Below are 15,790 nucleotides of genomic sequence, written 5' to 3' on the forward strand. Positions count from 1 at the left end.
TAAACACGATAATTTTCCCCGGCCTTAACAGTTCTACCATTCTAGAGGCCAATCAAGGTTACATCAATGTTTTACTCATGCCAACCTGGTTCAGGGCTTAGATATGACATCACCATGTTTTATCCGGTGCCTCGCGAAACACTCCTTTAATGTTCTTGACGTGGTCTTAAGGTATGCAGCGATGTTACTCGGCCTCGGCTAGAAGTGTCCGACATGGATAAGTGTCCAAGTATCGGACTCGGCTACATTTTGAAAAATATACATGTTCTTAGCCTAAAATAAGTGTCCTAGTCCGAGTGTCCATGTCCGAGTGTCGAGTGTCCGACACGGGTACTCGAAGGTAAAATGAAGAGTCTGAGTAACATAGACAAAAACTCGAAAGAATGGGACAAAAGAGGTGAAATAAGATCAGGAATAGACATAGACCAGATGGCAAGCAAGCTTTTTCATGGGGCCAATCTACTGAAATACATGTGCAAAAAGCCAGCATATATCTTTTCATTTCTCAAATCCATCTCTTTCCATCTACTTATCAACTTTACAGTTCCTTGGTCACTTTGTTGTTTTGAAGGTGTGCATAGTCCAGCTCTAAAGTTCTGTGAATTCTCCAGTCCTAATATAATTATATAAATAACATGTGGATGCATGAGTTTATAAGTACTAATCACTGTAAAATATTGGCAAGTGAAGCTTAACTTTCTGTTCTAAGTAAAGTATAAGTCTTTCACTTTTTGACTACTATAATAATATTCCTAGCTTGTAGATATAACAAGGGACATTTTAAGGAGTTTCTACATTGGGATTGCTAATCTGAGGATGGGTATCACAGGGGAGCTTGTTAGGAGTGTCTTCTCGAAAAGCAAGTCCATCAGAACTCATGAAACCAATGTGAGTCAGTTCGATAATTTATCTTGCTCGCTAATTTTGTTTGATATTATTTATCATCGTATAACTCTCGAGGCCATGGTACATTAGTACTGCATTCTCCAATCATGATACCTTTTCCGTTTTAACATGCTATCAGTTTCCATTTTGTTGCTCAATTTACACAGTTGTTTTATTTATCGATCAGGTCAGAAGTAATTTAGAACGAAAAAGATGGAAGAGCTCAGTTAGATCGTACCTGTGTGGGGATGAATTCAACTCTGTCCTTGCAGAGGAGGATTCAGCTTCTGTGAGGAGCTCTAAAGTCACTTTATCAACTGAACCTGAATTTAGTTCAACCTGTGTAGATGATCCAGTGTCTTCTGTTTGGAGCTCTGAGGCTACAGTCACGCAACCTATGCCAGAGGACTTGGTCGAGAAAACAGATGCAGAGAGCAAGCAAAAGGATGTAGATATTCAAGAAGAAAAACAGAACTCAACCTCTAATTTGTTTCGCAAAGATGATGCAGCAATTGTGATCCAGTCAGCATTAAGAAGCTTTCTGGTCAATTCACACAGTCAGCCTTACACATTCTTTGCGTAGTTAATTTGTAACTCATATTATCACAACAATGTTACCATTGTAAAAAGGCGCATTGCTACAGTTTATATTCAATGTTGCTAGAACTGAAGGGGTGAATTTGCATTTCTGAATTTATGTTTAATGTCTTTTCAGGCTCGGAGGCGCCAGGAAGGACTCAGCTTGATGGAATGTAAGGAAGAGTTCGCTGTAGGAGGCGAGTCTGTTGGAACATCTATAGAAGTTCAAACTGGAAACTCAACAGGTCACTCCTTTCAAGAGGAAAATGAGAGTTTGCCTCAACGAGTGCAACACAAAGGCAGACCTCGAGTACTGAAGCTGAAGGTAAACTAACAAATAGTGTAGTTCTCTTGGTAATCAGATACATTAATAATAATGATTAGTTAAAGGCAGCAAATAGAATTAATGATTAGTTAGCAATTGGCAGTCTAACTTAGAAACTAGAATTGCAGACATGCCACCTGAATCAAATAATGAACCAACCACCGTTCCCAATTGAGTAGCTTGACCATTCTATTTTATCCGAGATTACTCAATACTGCCATCTTGCAGGAGGACTGGGATGATAGCACCGTAAGCAGCAATATATCAAAGCTGAGAATGCAGAACAGATTAGAAGCAACAACAAGGCGTGAAAGAGCATTAGCCTATGCCTTCTCGCAACAGGTAAATTGTCAAAATATATGACTAAATAAAATATAAATAATTTGTGACAAAAAGAATCATATCAAGTTCATAAATCATAACTGGTGTTTGATCTTTTAGCTGAGAGTCTGTTCTAAGAAGAAACACACTAGATCTGAATCAAATGTGGAATCTAACATGGGCTGGAATTGGCTCGAACGTTGGATGGCAACCCGCCAGCAAGAAAATTGCTTAACAGAATATGATCCACCTAACAGAAACCAAAAATCAGCTACAAGAAAGAGGCTGTTATTTGATGCAGCGGGAGAAGAGGAAAGTTGTGGATCAAACGAAGTATCTATACAACTTGATAATAATTCTGTCTCAGCATTCTCAAAAGAAAAGGAAGATTACACAAAGCCCCTCCAGGATACACTAAAGCCAACAAGTGTTTCAAGATGCAAGACTTTGCCAAGCTACCACTATGCAAAGGAGACTGTTAATCTAGATGCTCAAATAAATATCACAAAGGACAAGGTTAAGGTAGATTCTCAAACAAATAACTAAAATACTAGATCAGCATTCAGCAGCATTTACATAACTATGTCATCTGATACAGGTCTTCAAGAAATATTCTGAGCCTTCGGATTAATGAGAGAAGCAGAATGTAAAGATGCTACCACTAAAGCATCGCCAGAGCTCTGAGATTTCACATAACTACTCCAAGTATTTCAGTAGCAGAATGTGCGTATGATTTGCATAATAGTGTTGTGGCTTCTTACTAAATGTAAGTCGAGGTCGACTTGGTGTAATAGGGTCATACCTTTCTAGAATATGTAGTGTTTTGTTATCTGCCTACATGTACAGGCTATAACTTTCAAGGGAAAATAAGTTAAGAGTGCTACATTGGATGTTTTATTTTAGCACTGGATAGAGAACTGAGATGTGTAAACCAAGCATGACACACCAGAGTAGAATCTTAATATGGATAGAGAACTGAGATGTGTATACCAGAAGGCCTTTATATCAGGAAGAAACTACAAACCGTCAAAAAAAGACTCAGAATAGTTCTTATAAAGTAAAATTTGCCAAGATTATAACACATTAACAATTGCAAAATAAGTGTCAAAGATTGCAATCCAGAAAATTAAATCCGCTCACTCTGGCTACCTACCAATGTTTCAGTATAGACATAAAATACCTAGCAACTCAACATAAAAAGGTACAATTTATTCAATAAAATTTCCTCACGGAGAGCATTTTTTGGGCTTCTCATCATCAACATCATCATCCACGAACCTTTTCCAGAATGCATGTGACTTCCATACCATTGCCATATCTTCAATAGGAATACCTTTAGTCTCAGGCAACAAGTAGTGCACGAACACGGTCATTACTACGACGAAGAATGCAAAGAACACGAAAAGGCCAAATTTCATCCGACATAGCATCATCAAAAAGAGTTGAGCAATGACAAATGTGAAAAACATGTTCACTGAAACTGTGATACTTTGTGCGGCCGATCGAATTTCGAGCGGAAAAATCTCACTTGGTACTAATCAGCCTAGAGGCCCCCAAGACCAGGCAAATCCAGCCACATATAAGCATATGAAAGCCACAATAGCAATAGCATACCCCTTGGATAAATTATCATTGTCGCCGGATATTCCAAATTTTTTGCCAATAAGAATTGCAACAATAATCTGTCAAAAAAAATATACACAACAAAGTAAGAGCTTGCATCTCAAAATACGTAGGGATAAGTCCACAACATATAAAAAATAGCATTGTTTATTGAATTGAATATGTATACCTGGCATATAATCATCTGAATACCTCCTTCATAGAAAAGAATTTTCCGGCCGAACTTATCAACAACATATATAGCCACAAAAGTTGCAATCACGTTTACTAGACCAGTGATCACAGCAGATGTAAGAGAGGCGCTACTCCCGAAACCAATAGTTCTAAACAGAACCGGGGCATAGAACATGATAATATTAATGCCGGTAATTTGCTGAAAGAATGGAATAAGTATAGCCATTACAAGGTGTGGCCTATACTTTCGTTGCAAGAGGTTTCTCCAAGGATGCTCCACCTTCTTAGATTCTTCACTCGCTGCAACAAGATCTTCAAACTCCTCGTCAACATTATCGACACCACGAATTTTGAGTAATTCTGCTTTAGCCTGATCATGCTTCCCCATTTCAATCAATGAGTTGGGAGTTTCAGGGAGAAACAATGATCCAACAATCATGAAGAGAGCAGGAACAATCGCTCCTCCTAAACTCAAACGCCATCCCCAACCTCCTTCAATCTGTGCAAACCAATAGTTCACAAGATTTGCTATGAGGATACCTAGAGTGATTGATAATTGAAAGCAAAAATTGAGGGCTCCTCTGTACTTGGACGGTGCCATTTCGGAGAGGTAGAGTGGCACTGCCTGTAGTTACAAAACAACATAATAACATTAATATGACTGATTTAAAGCAAATAGCAGAGAACAAGACAAACAAGACAAACAAACAAAAAGTATAAACATAACAAAGTATTTGACAAATTAAAGTGTGTATTTATCATGAACATTATATATACCAGATACACCAAGATCATAACCGAAGATCATTCCGCCCATAGCAGCAACAATGCATGCTACCACAACACGTGTGGTGAGCTGTCCTGGATAAACTTTCCCGTTGCTAGAGCTTACACCACCACCGCCGGCCATATTCACCGTAAGTTATATATGTAGACTGAAGAAGAATTTTTTTATATATATATTAAAGCTGAAAAATAAAGCTCGACTTAAGGTTTTGGATGAGCTGATTAAACGATGACATGTAGGCATGGGTATATATAGAGATTTTTTATGTTGATCTTCTATTCCTTGTCTGTCTAACATTATTTGCATATCCACGGTAGAAGTCTAATTTAGTTTTCTATTTAGGATAATAATATTGATCTTATGTCCTACCTGGAGGAGAAGCCGCTTGTTGTCTGTGTGTATTCTTTTCCTATTCGGAGTAGTAGTACCATTGTATCGATTGTTCATGATGTTTTGGGTACAAGCATAATTAGTTGCAAAGACTTTTTTTTTTTAAAAAAAATTTACTTTTCAGCTGGTTTTGAAAGTTTAATATTGTTTGTATTATGAGAGCCTTGTCTCAGTCGAAGGGTTACAAAATCAATTTATTATTATTGTCTTTTGTGATTTTCTTGTAATAAAAATACTTTCTACCCTTATAGCAAGTTCAATGCAATGCTATCTTTGGTGCTATTGCTATATTATAGCACCAAATGCAAAAATACTCAACTCCAAAGGGATGATATACTTATGACTTCTCGATAAGTATTGTAGAGATCTCGAGTGAATTATTTTGAGTTCTCTACAAGTACAATTTAAACTTATTTTAAACTCAAACATAAATAATTCTATTTAATTAAATTATTTTCAGTATGATACTTTTGTAATAAATTTGTTCTAATTTTGTATTGATTTAATTAAAAAAATTTTGGAATATTTTAGTCAATTTTGGACAAACTGGGTAATTGCTTGACATCTCGATAAGTCACTATCAAGATCTCGAATAAAGTCAAGGTAGAGACATATCGATATGTATTTCAGTAATTCACGTGACTTCTAGATAAACAAACACGAAACGTTGTATCCACTTCTCGATAAGTCATATTCACAAGCCTATGAATACCCAGACTTCTCGATTGAGTGACTCTTTACGCTTTCGAGATCTCAATAGACCTAATTTCTCCAATTCCCAACCACTCTCTCTAGTTTCAAACTCTTTCTCTCTAATTTTTCTTACCCACTCAAAACTAATCCTCTAAAATGGCACTAAACAATGTTAGAGCTGCAATCCCCAAGGAAGGAACCAACTATATCGCTTTTAAAAGAATACAATGTAAAAGAGTCTTGGATCAGAATGTTCAGAATAAGAGGTAGAATACCAGAGTCACCCTCCACGAACGTGCAGCGACCGTCTGAGATTTGGAGAAATAGTGCTATTAGGCCATCAGTTACAGTTCTATGCATTTTGAACAATGGTGAGATCTTGATAGAATATAAGGTGGGAAGGCTGGCGTTGTATAATGCGAGAAGTGGAAGATACAAGCACATAACTATTGAGGGGATGCCAAGTATTTTTGAGACATTTGTGCTTCAGGGAAGCCTGAACCAGATTGATCTGCCAGTTGAATTGTGAAATGTACTATTTAGTTAGCTGTATGAATAAGTTTAGATTTGTTCAATGAGTTGTAATTTGTTTTCAAGAGTTCTTGAATTCTCCGTCATTCTGGTGTTAACAACTTTGTTGGTGTTAACAACTTTATTGTTCTCGGACACTTTTATTTATGATGCCAACATGGAGTTACCTATTTCACTACTAGAAATTATGCCTAAGACATTAGCTAAAAAGTTAGTGTCTTCGCATATGTAGAGATTTATGTTGAAAAATATTTTTTTTTGCTAATTTATGTTGAAATATTGGTTTTAATTCCTACTTTATCAAAGTCATTTTAAATTGTATTTTGATAGGACGATTGTTGTGCGCTTGTTTTCTTTTGAAAGCATGTTTAATTATTTAAAGTGATGGACTTATACTCGTAAGTACTTATTCACGTAGAGCCGAACAAGTTCGAACTCAGCTTGTTAAGTGCTCGGTTCGGCTCGGTTCGTTAAGGGTTCGGGCTCGAACTCGAACACAAAAATCTGTTCGTTAAGAAAACGAACTCGAGCCGAGTTTCTGGTATATTCCGCTCGAGCTCGGCTCGGCTCGGTACGGCTCAAGCTCGGATCGGTTCGGTTCGAAAAAATTCAAAAAAAATAATTTAATTTTTATATATTTGATTATTATGAATTTTATTCAGTTTTTTTAAATATTTCTCAGTTATTGAACCATATGAATGTCAAAATATATATTTTAGTAATTTAAAAAAATACATATATTAAAATAATTTTTTAATCTGATATTTTAATAATTAACAAGTAATTTGACTATTACTTGTAACTAGTATTTATTTCCAGATTGATGTTTCGATTTTTTTAAAATTATTTATAAATGATCCAACTGTACGGATGTCAAGATCTATATATTTAAGTGATATAATAAAAAATTTAGAAAAGATAAATATATTAGGTTTGCTATTTTAATATTTAACCTGTGTTTTGTCAAGTACTTGTAGTTGTACTAGTGTTTAATTTCGTATTAATGTTTTATTTTTTAAAAAAATGTTTATAAATGATCCAACCGTACGGATGTTAAGATCTATATATTTTACTGATATGACAATTTTTTTAGAAAAAATGAACTTATTTTGTTTGGTATTTTGACAATCAACCAATAATTTGAACAGTACTTGTAACTAGTATTTAGTCTCATATTAATATCCCATATATGAAATAAGATCTCATATTTATACTAGTATCCACTTTATACAAGATACCCAACTAGCAGTGGAGTATCCCATATATGAAATACCCAACTAGCAGTGGAGTATCTTATACAAATTGGGATACCCAACTGACAGTGGAGTATTCAATCGGCCCAAATTGGCCACTTTTTTCAGAATAACTATTTTTGTTCATTTTTTTCAAAAATTGGCTATTTTTGTCATTTTTTCTTGCGTTTATGTCTTCTTTTTCTAGTAGGAGTACAAGTTGATTACAGTTATAACCGTTTATTAGTTTGATAATTATATTTTTGGCATTTGAAGTTTAACTTATAATGAGCATATTCATGTTACTGTATTTTCGTAAGATGCTTATATAACAAAATTGGCAATACAATTCTATATAACAAGAAATCATCGTAGACAAAGACTTACAACCAAACAGAACACTCATCGGAGACAAAAAAGAACACTCTTCTGTATAACAATATACAACCAAACAGCTATGTGTTATGGCAATCTCTTTTATATATTAAAAGAGGAATACGGGCAAATTGGGTGTTGGCCCCAAATGTCACTATTTTGGGGAGAATGACCCATGTCACTTTATGCAATCATGGCCCTAAATGTCATTTCAAAATGGAGAATTGGGGTTCGTTAATATTTTTGGCCAAAAACGCGAATGCGTCTTCTGTTTCTTCCTTTTTTAATTTTTCCAAAATATGAAAACGCAACTTCAGAGCGGGTTTTGGTAAAAAAAACTCAACTTCGTCTTTCGTTTTTCAGTCAAATTTTTTTTAGAAAAAATGCAAAACGACACTTGAATTCTTGTTTTGGACATTAACTACAATTCAACCTACGTTTTGCACTTTTTTAAAACTGTTTTGTTTATCCAAATGTTATATTATTTTATTTTTAAGCTAAAAACGTAATTCTAAGGGGTGTTTGTCGATCCAACTTATAAATTGAATTTATAACTTATAAGTTGAATTTATAAGTTATAAGCTGATAAGTTAAATGTTAGTAACGACGTACCCTCGACTTATTTTGATTTTTCATTGATTTATTAATCTCGGTTTTTAAATATATATTTTTAAATATTAATCTAACTTCAAATTCAAGAATTAAGATAATTATATTTAAAAATTATTTATTTTAGTTCATTTAAGAAAAAAAATTATGATTTATAAGTAAAATTATCCGAACACTAATTTAACTTATAAATATTTTTCTACTTATCACTTATAATTTACTTATTCATTTTAAATTATAAGTTATTTATTTTAAAATTTCTTAAACGGGCGCTGTACGTGAGATGCATAACAAAACTTGCAATGCAGTAGAGTGTCCTAATAAAACTTGATACCCAAAAGCAATCATCGGATACAAAAAACTTATATGTGATCGGATACATGCTTCTATATAGAGGTATACTATACGTGAACACAGTACGGACGACATGAATAATTAGTGACTGGGTTCGAAAATTTGGTATACGAACACGAAAGTACACGAACACGAAAAAATGCGAATATAATTAATGTCGGGTTTGGGTTTCCGATCTAGGTACACGACACGGGACGAAAGTACACGGAAAAAATAAATAGTTAAATTTTTAAAAATATATAATATACATATATATAATTTTATAAGGTTGGAACAAGGAGAAAAGCAAACTGTCTCGGAGTATGAGGCTGAATTCGCCCGTTTGGCTAAGTATGTGCCAACTTTGGTGGCGGACGAGATTAGTAGGGCACGTAGATTTGAGGAAGGATTACGTAATGAGATTAAGAGGCATGTGGCTGCTTTTGAGCTAAACAGCTACAAGATGGTGTTGAACAAGGCTTTAGTAGTCGAGAGGGGGCTAGTGGGAGACGAAGGAAAGAAAGACTCTGAGGCTAAGAAGAGATGTGAGCCTACAGGTGGATTTAACGAGAATGATCCCCTGAGAAAGTTCAATAATCGAGGAAATGGTGGAAATTTTTCTCGAAACGCTTCAGGGAACAAGGTGACATGTTCAAGGTGCGGCAAAAATCACTTAGATAAAGACTGTCGTTGGAACACAGGAGCTTGTTTTAGTTGTGGAGAGAAGGGACATAAGATTTCTGAATGTCCAAAGCGTGATCCAAATCGTAACAAAGACAATACAAATAAGGCCACTTTGGCATCTCTTATTGGACCAAATTACGGACGGGTGTATCAACATACACCTAAGCAAGATTGAGGTACGCGGTCAATTTCTTTCAATGATTATGTGTTACACTTTGATTTATGTTTTGTTAAAATTTGGGGACAAATTTTTTTTAAGGAGGGTAGAATGTAAAAACCAGTTTTTTTTATTAAATATATATGTTTATGTAAGTCTAGTGATTTAATAATACAAGTACTAAAAATGATATTTATAAAAAAAAGTGTATATAATTTGAAACGTTTAGTTATTTTCTTTACTTGGTCAAAACCTGTTACTAATAGATAAGATATGAGTTAAACTTTAAAAATACAGATATGAGTTAGTTTTGAAAATACTGGAGGGTGATACTGATAAGTACGCATTAACTTATGAGTTAAGTACGTTACATTTGTAAATAAATAGATGTATTTTTTTATTAAATATATATGTTTATGTAAGTCTAGTGATTTAATAATACAAGTACTAAAAATGATATTTATAAAAAAAAGTGTATATAATTTGAAACGTTTAGTTGTTTTCTTTACTTGGTCAAAACATGTTACTAATAGATAAGATATGAGTTAAACTTTAAAAATACAGATATGAGTTAGTTTTGAAAATAGTGGAGGGTGATACTGATAAGTACGCGTTAACTTAGGAGTTAAGTACGTTACATTTGTAAATAAATAGATGTAATTTAGTTCATTTGTTTCTTGCACATCTCTCTTCTTTCTCAGGTACTTTTCTTTTCTCTTGATTTTCTTTTGAACATGTGTGTTTTAGGTTACTCATTGTTGTACTGTATTCATTTATGTAATGGTCAAGTTATTTTTAATACTTAATATATGTGCTTGTTGATTTATATATTTTATTATACATTGATATTTTGTTAAATACTTAATGCTCTGTTTAAAAGTAGTGTTTAAAAGTAGTCTTTAATTTTAAAAAGAATGATTTGTGAAAAGAAATATTATGTACATGTGATATTTCTGATTAACTCCTTTTATATGATTTTGTTAAATTATGTTGTTAACGTGATAATGTGAAAAATAGTTAATTATGTGTATTATTTTTATAAAAGATTGTTAATATGTAACTGTTTATTTATTTTATGAGATATTATTATTAGTGTTTTTATTATTATGTTAATGACATATGTGATGATTTTATTCTCTTTTATAAGTCTCTGTTTTTGTTAGTTTTATTTTTATAAATTGATCAATCATTTATTCATTCTAGAAATTTTTAATTATATGTACATACATGTTTATTTATTTAATTTTTATTTTTACTTATGTGTGTTTTTAGAAAATGGTATTAATTGACTTGTATAATTTTTAAAAAACTCATTTAGTAAATTCTTTTTAGTATAATATTTCATTATATTTAGTTTTTTTTATATTATCTTGTTGTCTGATTTTGTATTGCAACACATGTTATTTTATAATGTTGGTTGATTTTGTATTGCAGCTCTCTGTATATGTTGTTTTTATTGCCTGGTTTTGTTTTAGAGTCCTTATTTTGTGAATATATAATTTTATATATATTATCTTTTGCCTGGTTTTTGTTTTAGAGTTCTTTTTTGTGTATATAATTTTATATATATTATCTTTTGCCTGGTTTGTGTATTCGAGTGTATGAGGATAATTAATTATGTTTGTTTTTAATAATAACTACATAGGTTGGATTTTTCTGCGTGAAGTGATAAATTGTTAAAGTGGTTGTCAGTGTCAAGGTAAGTTAACTCTTCACACTCTTATTTTTATTTTGAAATCTGTTAAACATTTTTTGCACTGCTTTTATTTTAACAACTATGGATCAAGTAATTGTTTTAGACATAAGAATTCCCAGTGAGCTCTGACCTATGAAATATTTAGTAATTGCGTATAGTTCCGGAACTAGATTTTGATACCTTACTAGGGCGTGCTTTGCACAGTTTATGATACCTTAGTAAGGGGCGCATTATTGACAGTTGTGAACCTATGATACTGTGTCACCAGGTATTTGTGACATTAGCAAGCTGTGGAATTTATTTATGTTATATGTAAACTTTGGATTTTGAGCAATGATTTTGGCTTTATAAAAACTATGAACTCCTTGGTCCACTAGTGTCGAATTGTTTTCTTGCTGGGCTGTTTGACTCATGACTTACAATTTTTCAGGTGCTAAACTTCTGGGATGGACAAGAAAATGCATTTGGCTTGAGCTTATTGTAATAATATTTTAGTGATAGTGTCTTATCTTAGAGCTGCGTCTCTCTGTATTTGTCTTTATTTCAGCTATATGATACTATTTTTGAGTTGGATTTCGGAATCTTGTTTGCTTATGTGAGACTTGTTTTAAGTATGAATAAAGTTTGATATCTAAGAATAGTTGTTGTATAAAAAGTTGGGGTATTACAGTTGGTATTCAGAGCTTAGGTTAGCTTCCTGTAGACTGCCTTTTAGGCTTGACCTGTGAGTTATGAATTTTGCTGCGTATATTTTAAAGATACTAATTAATTTATTGTCTTAGAATTTTATAGATGGCAGATGAATATGTTGAGGTTGAAATGTCTGACATCGAGGATCCCGTTGATAGTTCACCACTACCATCATCAAACTATGACCCTAGCTCAGATAGTGATGATTCTGTCAACAACTTTGAACATGCTTCTGATAGTGAGGAATCAATTCACGAAAATCCCGGAGAGATCATTAATGAGCATTCTAAAAAGACTGACCTTGAAATGGAGATAGAAAGTCTTCGAGCTGATTTAGAGGAGGCACACTTGAGAGTAGAGAGAGCAGAGCACCGACTATTAGTATTACGAGAAAATGTGTTAGGAGGATGTGAAAGATTTCGCAATTCTTCATTGAGGGGTAGATGTGTTAGTAAGAGGGATAAGAAGTACGTTAAGAGTTTCGCAAAACAGGTGCAGGTAGAAGTGAGAAGGAATGTTGCAGCGATAGGGAATGTTTTGAGGGAAGGAGGTTATTATGAGTATCCACCATCAGCAAGTTCCTCCCCTTCAGATAACTACTCATCTGATTAGTGTCCTTGTTAGTGAATCTTAAGTTATATCTAGTGGAAAACATCTATAATAAAGATGACTGTCGTTTTGAATTTCTATGGTTGAAAAAAAAAACTTGTACCATTTTGAGGTTTCTATTAATAAGATGTGTTTTGATTTATATATGTGTGTACATAAATCTTGTATATTATATCGTTATTCCAAGATTGAGTATTGAATAAATTATGTAGGAATCATGCCTCGTCAGAGAAGTAACAATGATGAAGGTGCGCACATGATGACTCAATTGGCAGAAACATTGGCGACATTGGTAGGGAACCAGCAAAATGGACCTAGGAGCTTGATATCTGAATTTAAGAGGCTAGCTCCTCCAGTTTTTGAAGGATCTACAAATCCTTCAGAAGTGGATAAGTGGCTACAAGAGATTGAGAAGATTTTTGAGTTACTAGGAAGTACGGACGATCAGAAGGTTAATTTGCCAAGCTACCAACTCCAAGGAAGTGCTTACGACTGGTGGCTAATGGAGAAAAGACGCGTTGAAAATAATGAAGAAGAGGCTTCCGGAGCATACACTTGGGAAACTTTTAAGGAGTCATTTAAGGACAAGTATTTTCCCAGGACGGTACGAGCTAAATTGGAGCGCGATTTTATAAGGTTGGAACAAGGAGAAAAGCAAACTGTCTCGGAGTATGAGGCTGAATTCGCCCGTTTGGCTAAGTATGTGCCAACTTTGGTGGCGGACGAGATTAGTAGGGCACGTAGATTTGAGGAAGGATTACGCAATGAGATTAAGAGGCATGTGGCTGCTTTTGAGCTAAACAGCTACAAGATGGTGTTGAACAAGGCTTTAGTAGTCGAGAGGGGGCTAGTGGGAGACGAAGGAAAGAAAGACTCTGAGGCTAAGAAGAGATGTGAGCCTACAGGTGGATTTAACGAGAATGATCCCCTGAGAAAGTTCAATAATCGAGGAAATGGTGGAAATTTTTCTCGAAACGCTTCAGGGAACAAGGTGACATGTTCAAGGTGCGGCAAAAATCACTTGGATAAAGACTGTCGTTGGAACACAGGAGCTTGTTTTAGTTGTGGAGAGAAGGGACATAAGATTTCTGAATGTCCAAAGCGTGATCCAAATCGTAACAACGACAATACAAATAAGGCCACTTTGGCATCTCTTATTGGACCAAATTACGGACGGGTGTATCAACATACACCTAAGCAAGATTGAGGTACGCAATCAATTTCTTTCAATGATTATGTGTTACACTTTGATTTATGTTTTGTTAAAATTTGGGGACAAATTTTTTTTAAGGAGGGAATGTAAAAACCAGTTTTTTTATTAAATATATATGTTTATGTAAGTCTAGTGATTTAATAATACAAGTACTAAAAATGATATTTATAAAAAAAAGTGTATATAATTTGAAACGTTTAGTTGTTTTCTTTACTTGGTCAAAACATGTTACTAATAGATAAGATATGAGTTAAACTTTAAAAATACAGATATGAGTTAGTTTTGAAAATAGTGGAGGGTGATACTGATAAATACGCGTTAACTTAGGAGTTAAGTACGTTATATTTGTAAATAAATAGATGTAATTTTTTATTAAATATATATGTTTATGTAAGTCTAGTGATTTAATAATACAAGTACTAAAAATGATATTTATAAAAAAAGTGTATATAATTTGAAACGTTTAGTTGTTTTCTTTACTTGGTCAAAACCTGTTACTAATAGATAAGATATGAGTTAAACTTTAAAAATACAGATATGAGTTAGTTTTGAAAATAGTGGAGGGTGATACTGATAAGTACGCGTTAACTTAGGAGTTAAGTACGTTACATTTGTAAATAAATAGATGTAATTTAGTTCATTTGTTTCTTGCACATCTCTCTTCTTTCTCAGGTACTTTTCTTTTCTCTCGATTTTCTTTTGAACATGTGTGTTTTAGGTTACTCATTATTGTACTGTATTCATTTATGTAATGGTCAAGTTATTTTTAATACTTAATATATGTGCTTGTTGATTTATATATTTTATTATACATTGATATTTTGTTAAATACTTAATGCTCTGTTTAAAAGTAGTGTTTAAAAGTAGTCTTTAATTTTAAAAAGAATGATTTGTGAAAAAAAATATTATGTACATGTGATATTTCTGGTTAACTCTTTTATATGATTTTGTTAAATTATGTTGTTAACGTGATAATGTGAAAAATAGTTAATTATGTGTATTATTTTTATAAAAGATTGTTAATATGTAACTGTTTATTTATTTTATGAGATATTATTATTAGTGTTTTTATTATTATGTTAATGACATATGTGATGATTTTATTCTCTTTTATAAGTCTATGTTTTTGTTAGTTTTATTTTTATAAATTGATCAATCATTTATTCATTCTAGAAATTTTTAATTATATGTACATACATGTTTATTTATTTAATTTTTATTTTTACTTATGTGTGTTTTTAGAAAATGGTATTAATTGACTTGTATAATTTTTAAAAAACTCATTTAGTAAATTCTTGTTAGTATAATATTTCATTATATTTAGTTTTTTTTTATATTATCTTGTTGCCTGATTTTGTATTGCAACACATGTTATTTTATAATGTTGGTTGATTTTGTATTGCAGCTCTCTGTATATGTTGTTTTTATTGTCGGTTTTTGTTTTAGAGTCCTTATTTTGTGAATATATAATTTTATATATATTATCTTTTGCCTGATTTTTGTTTTAGAGTTCTTTTTTGTGTATATAATTTTATATATATATTATCTTTTGCCTGGTTTGTGTATTCGAGTGTATGAGGATAATTAATTATGTTTGTTTTTAATAATAACTACATAGGTTGGATTTTTCTGCGTGAAGTGATAAATTGTTAAAGTGGTTGTCAGTGTCAAGGTAAGTTAACTCTTCACACTCTTATTTTTATTTTGAAATCTGTTAAATATTTTTTGCAGTGCTTTTATTTTAACAACTATGGATTAAGTAATTGTTTTAGACATAAGAATTCCCTGTGAGCTCTGACCTATGAAATATTTAGTAATTGCGTATAGTTCCGGAACTAGATTTTGATACCTTACTAGGTCGTGCTTTGCACAGTTTATGATACC

General features: G+C 32.8%; 2 protein-coding genes and 1 long non-coding RNA gene across 3 annotated transcripts; 2 read left to right on the forward strand and 1 right to left on the reverse strand.

Moving 5' to 3' along the window:
* The first annotated feature begins 519 nt into the window (after positions 1 to 519).
* Positions 520 to 3,041, forward strand: LOC141706655 (protein IQ-DOMAIN 33-like). The gene is made up of 6 exons (XM_074509435.1): positions 520 to 888; positions 1,073 to 1,429; positions 1,601 to 1,789; positions 2,018 to 2,131; positions 2,231 to 2,632; positions 2,709 to 3,041. Exons 1-6 carry the CDS (start codon positions 817 to 819, stop codon positions 2,739 to 2,741), a joined length of 1,167 nt encoding a protein of 388 aa, XP_074365536.1. The 5' UTR covers positions 520 to 816; the 3' UTR covers positions 2,742 to 3,041.
* A 125-nt stretch (positions 3,042 to 3,166) lies between these two features.
* LOC141706656 (sugar carrier protein C-like) lies at positions 3,167 to 4,539 on the reverse strand. Its single transcript, XM_074509436.1, has 2 exons — positions 3,903 to 4,539; positions 3,167 to 3,792 (listed from the first exon to the last, which is right to left on the reverse strand). Exons 1-2 carry the CDS (start codon positions 4,506 to 4,508, stop codon positions 3,649 to 3,651), a joined length of 750 nt encoding a protein of 249 aa, XP_074365537.1. The 5' UTR covers positions 4,509 to 4,539; the 3' UTR covers positions 3,167 to 3,648.
* Positions 4,540 to 9,511: 4,972 nt separating this feature from the next.
* Positions 9,512 to 11,967, forward strand: LOC141705471 (uncharacterized). The gene is made up of 2 exons (XR_012568369.1): positions 9,512 to 9,717; positions 11,825 to 11,967. It is a non-coding gene; the product is annotated as an uncharacterized LOC141705471 (long non-coding RNA).
* The last annotated feature ends 3,823 nt before the right edge of the window (positions 11,968 to 15,790 follow it).

This window comes from Apium graveolens, chromosome 2, assembly GCF_009905375.1.
Source record: "Apium graveolens cultivar Ventura chromosome 2, ASM990537v1, whole genome shotgun sequence".
Taxonomy (NCBI): Eukaryota; Viridiplantae; Streptophyta; class Magnoliopsida; order Apiales; family Apiaceae; genus Apium; species Apium graveolens.

Bases quoted from the DNA above. Each gene is read 5' to 3' on its own strand.
- LOC141706655 (XM_074509435.1), top strand. From the start codon at position 817: ATGGGTATCACAGGGGAGCTTGTTAGGAGTGTCTTCTCGAAAAGCAAG. The intron at 1,790-2,017 runs GTAAACTAACAA...GCCATCTTGCAG, and splicing joins CTCGAGTACTGAAGCTGAAG to GAGGACTGGGATGATAGCAC. The intron at 2,132-2,230 runs GTAAATTGTCAA...TTGATCTTTTAG, and splicing joins CCTATGCCTTCTCGCAACAG to CTGAGAGTCTGTTCTAAGAA.
- LOC141706656 (XM_074509436.1), bottom strand. From the start codon at position 4,508: ATGGCACCGTCCAAGTACAGAGGAGCCCTCAATTTTTGCTTTCAATTA. The intron at 3,793-3,902 runs GTATACATATTC...TTTTTTTGACAG, and splicing joins TTCAGATGATTATATGCCAG to ATTATTGTTGCAATTCTTAT.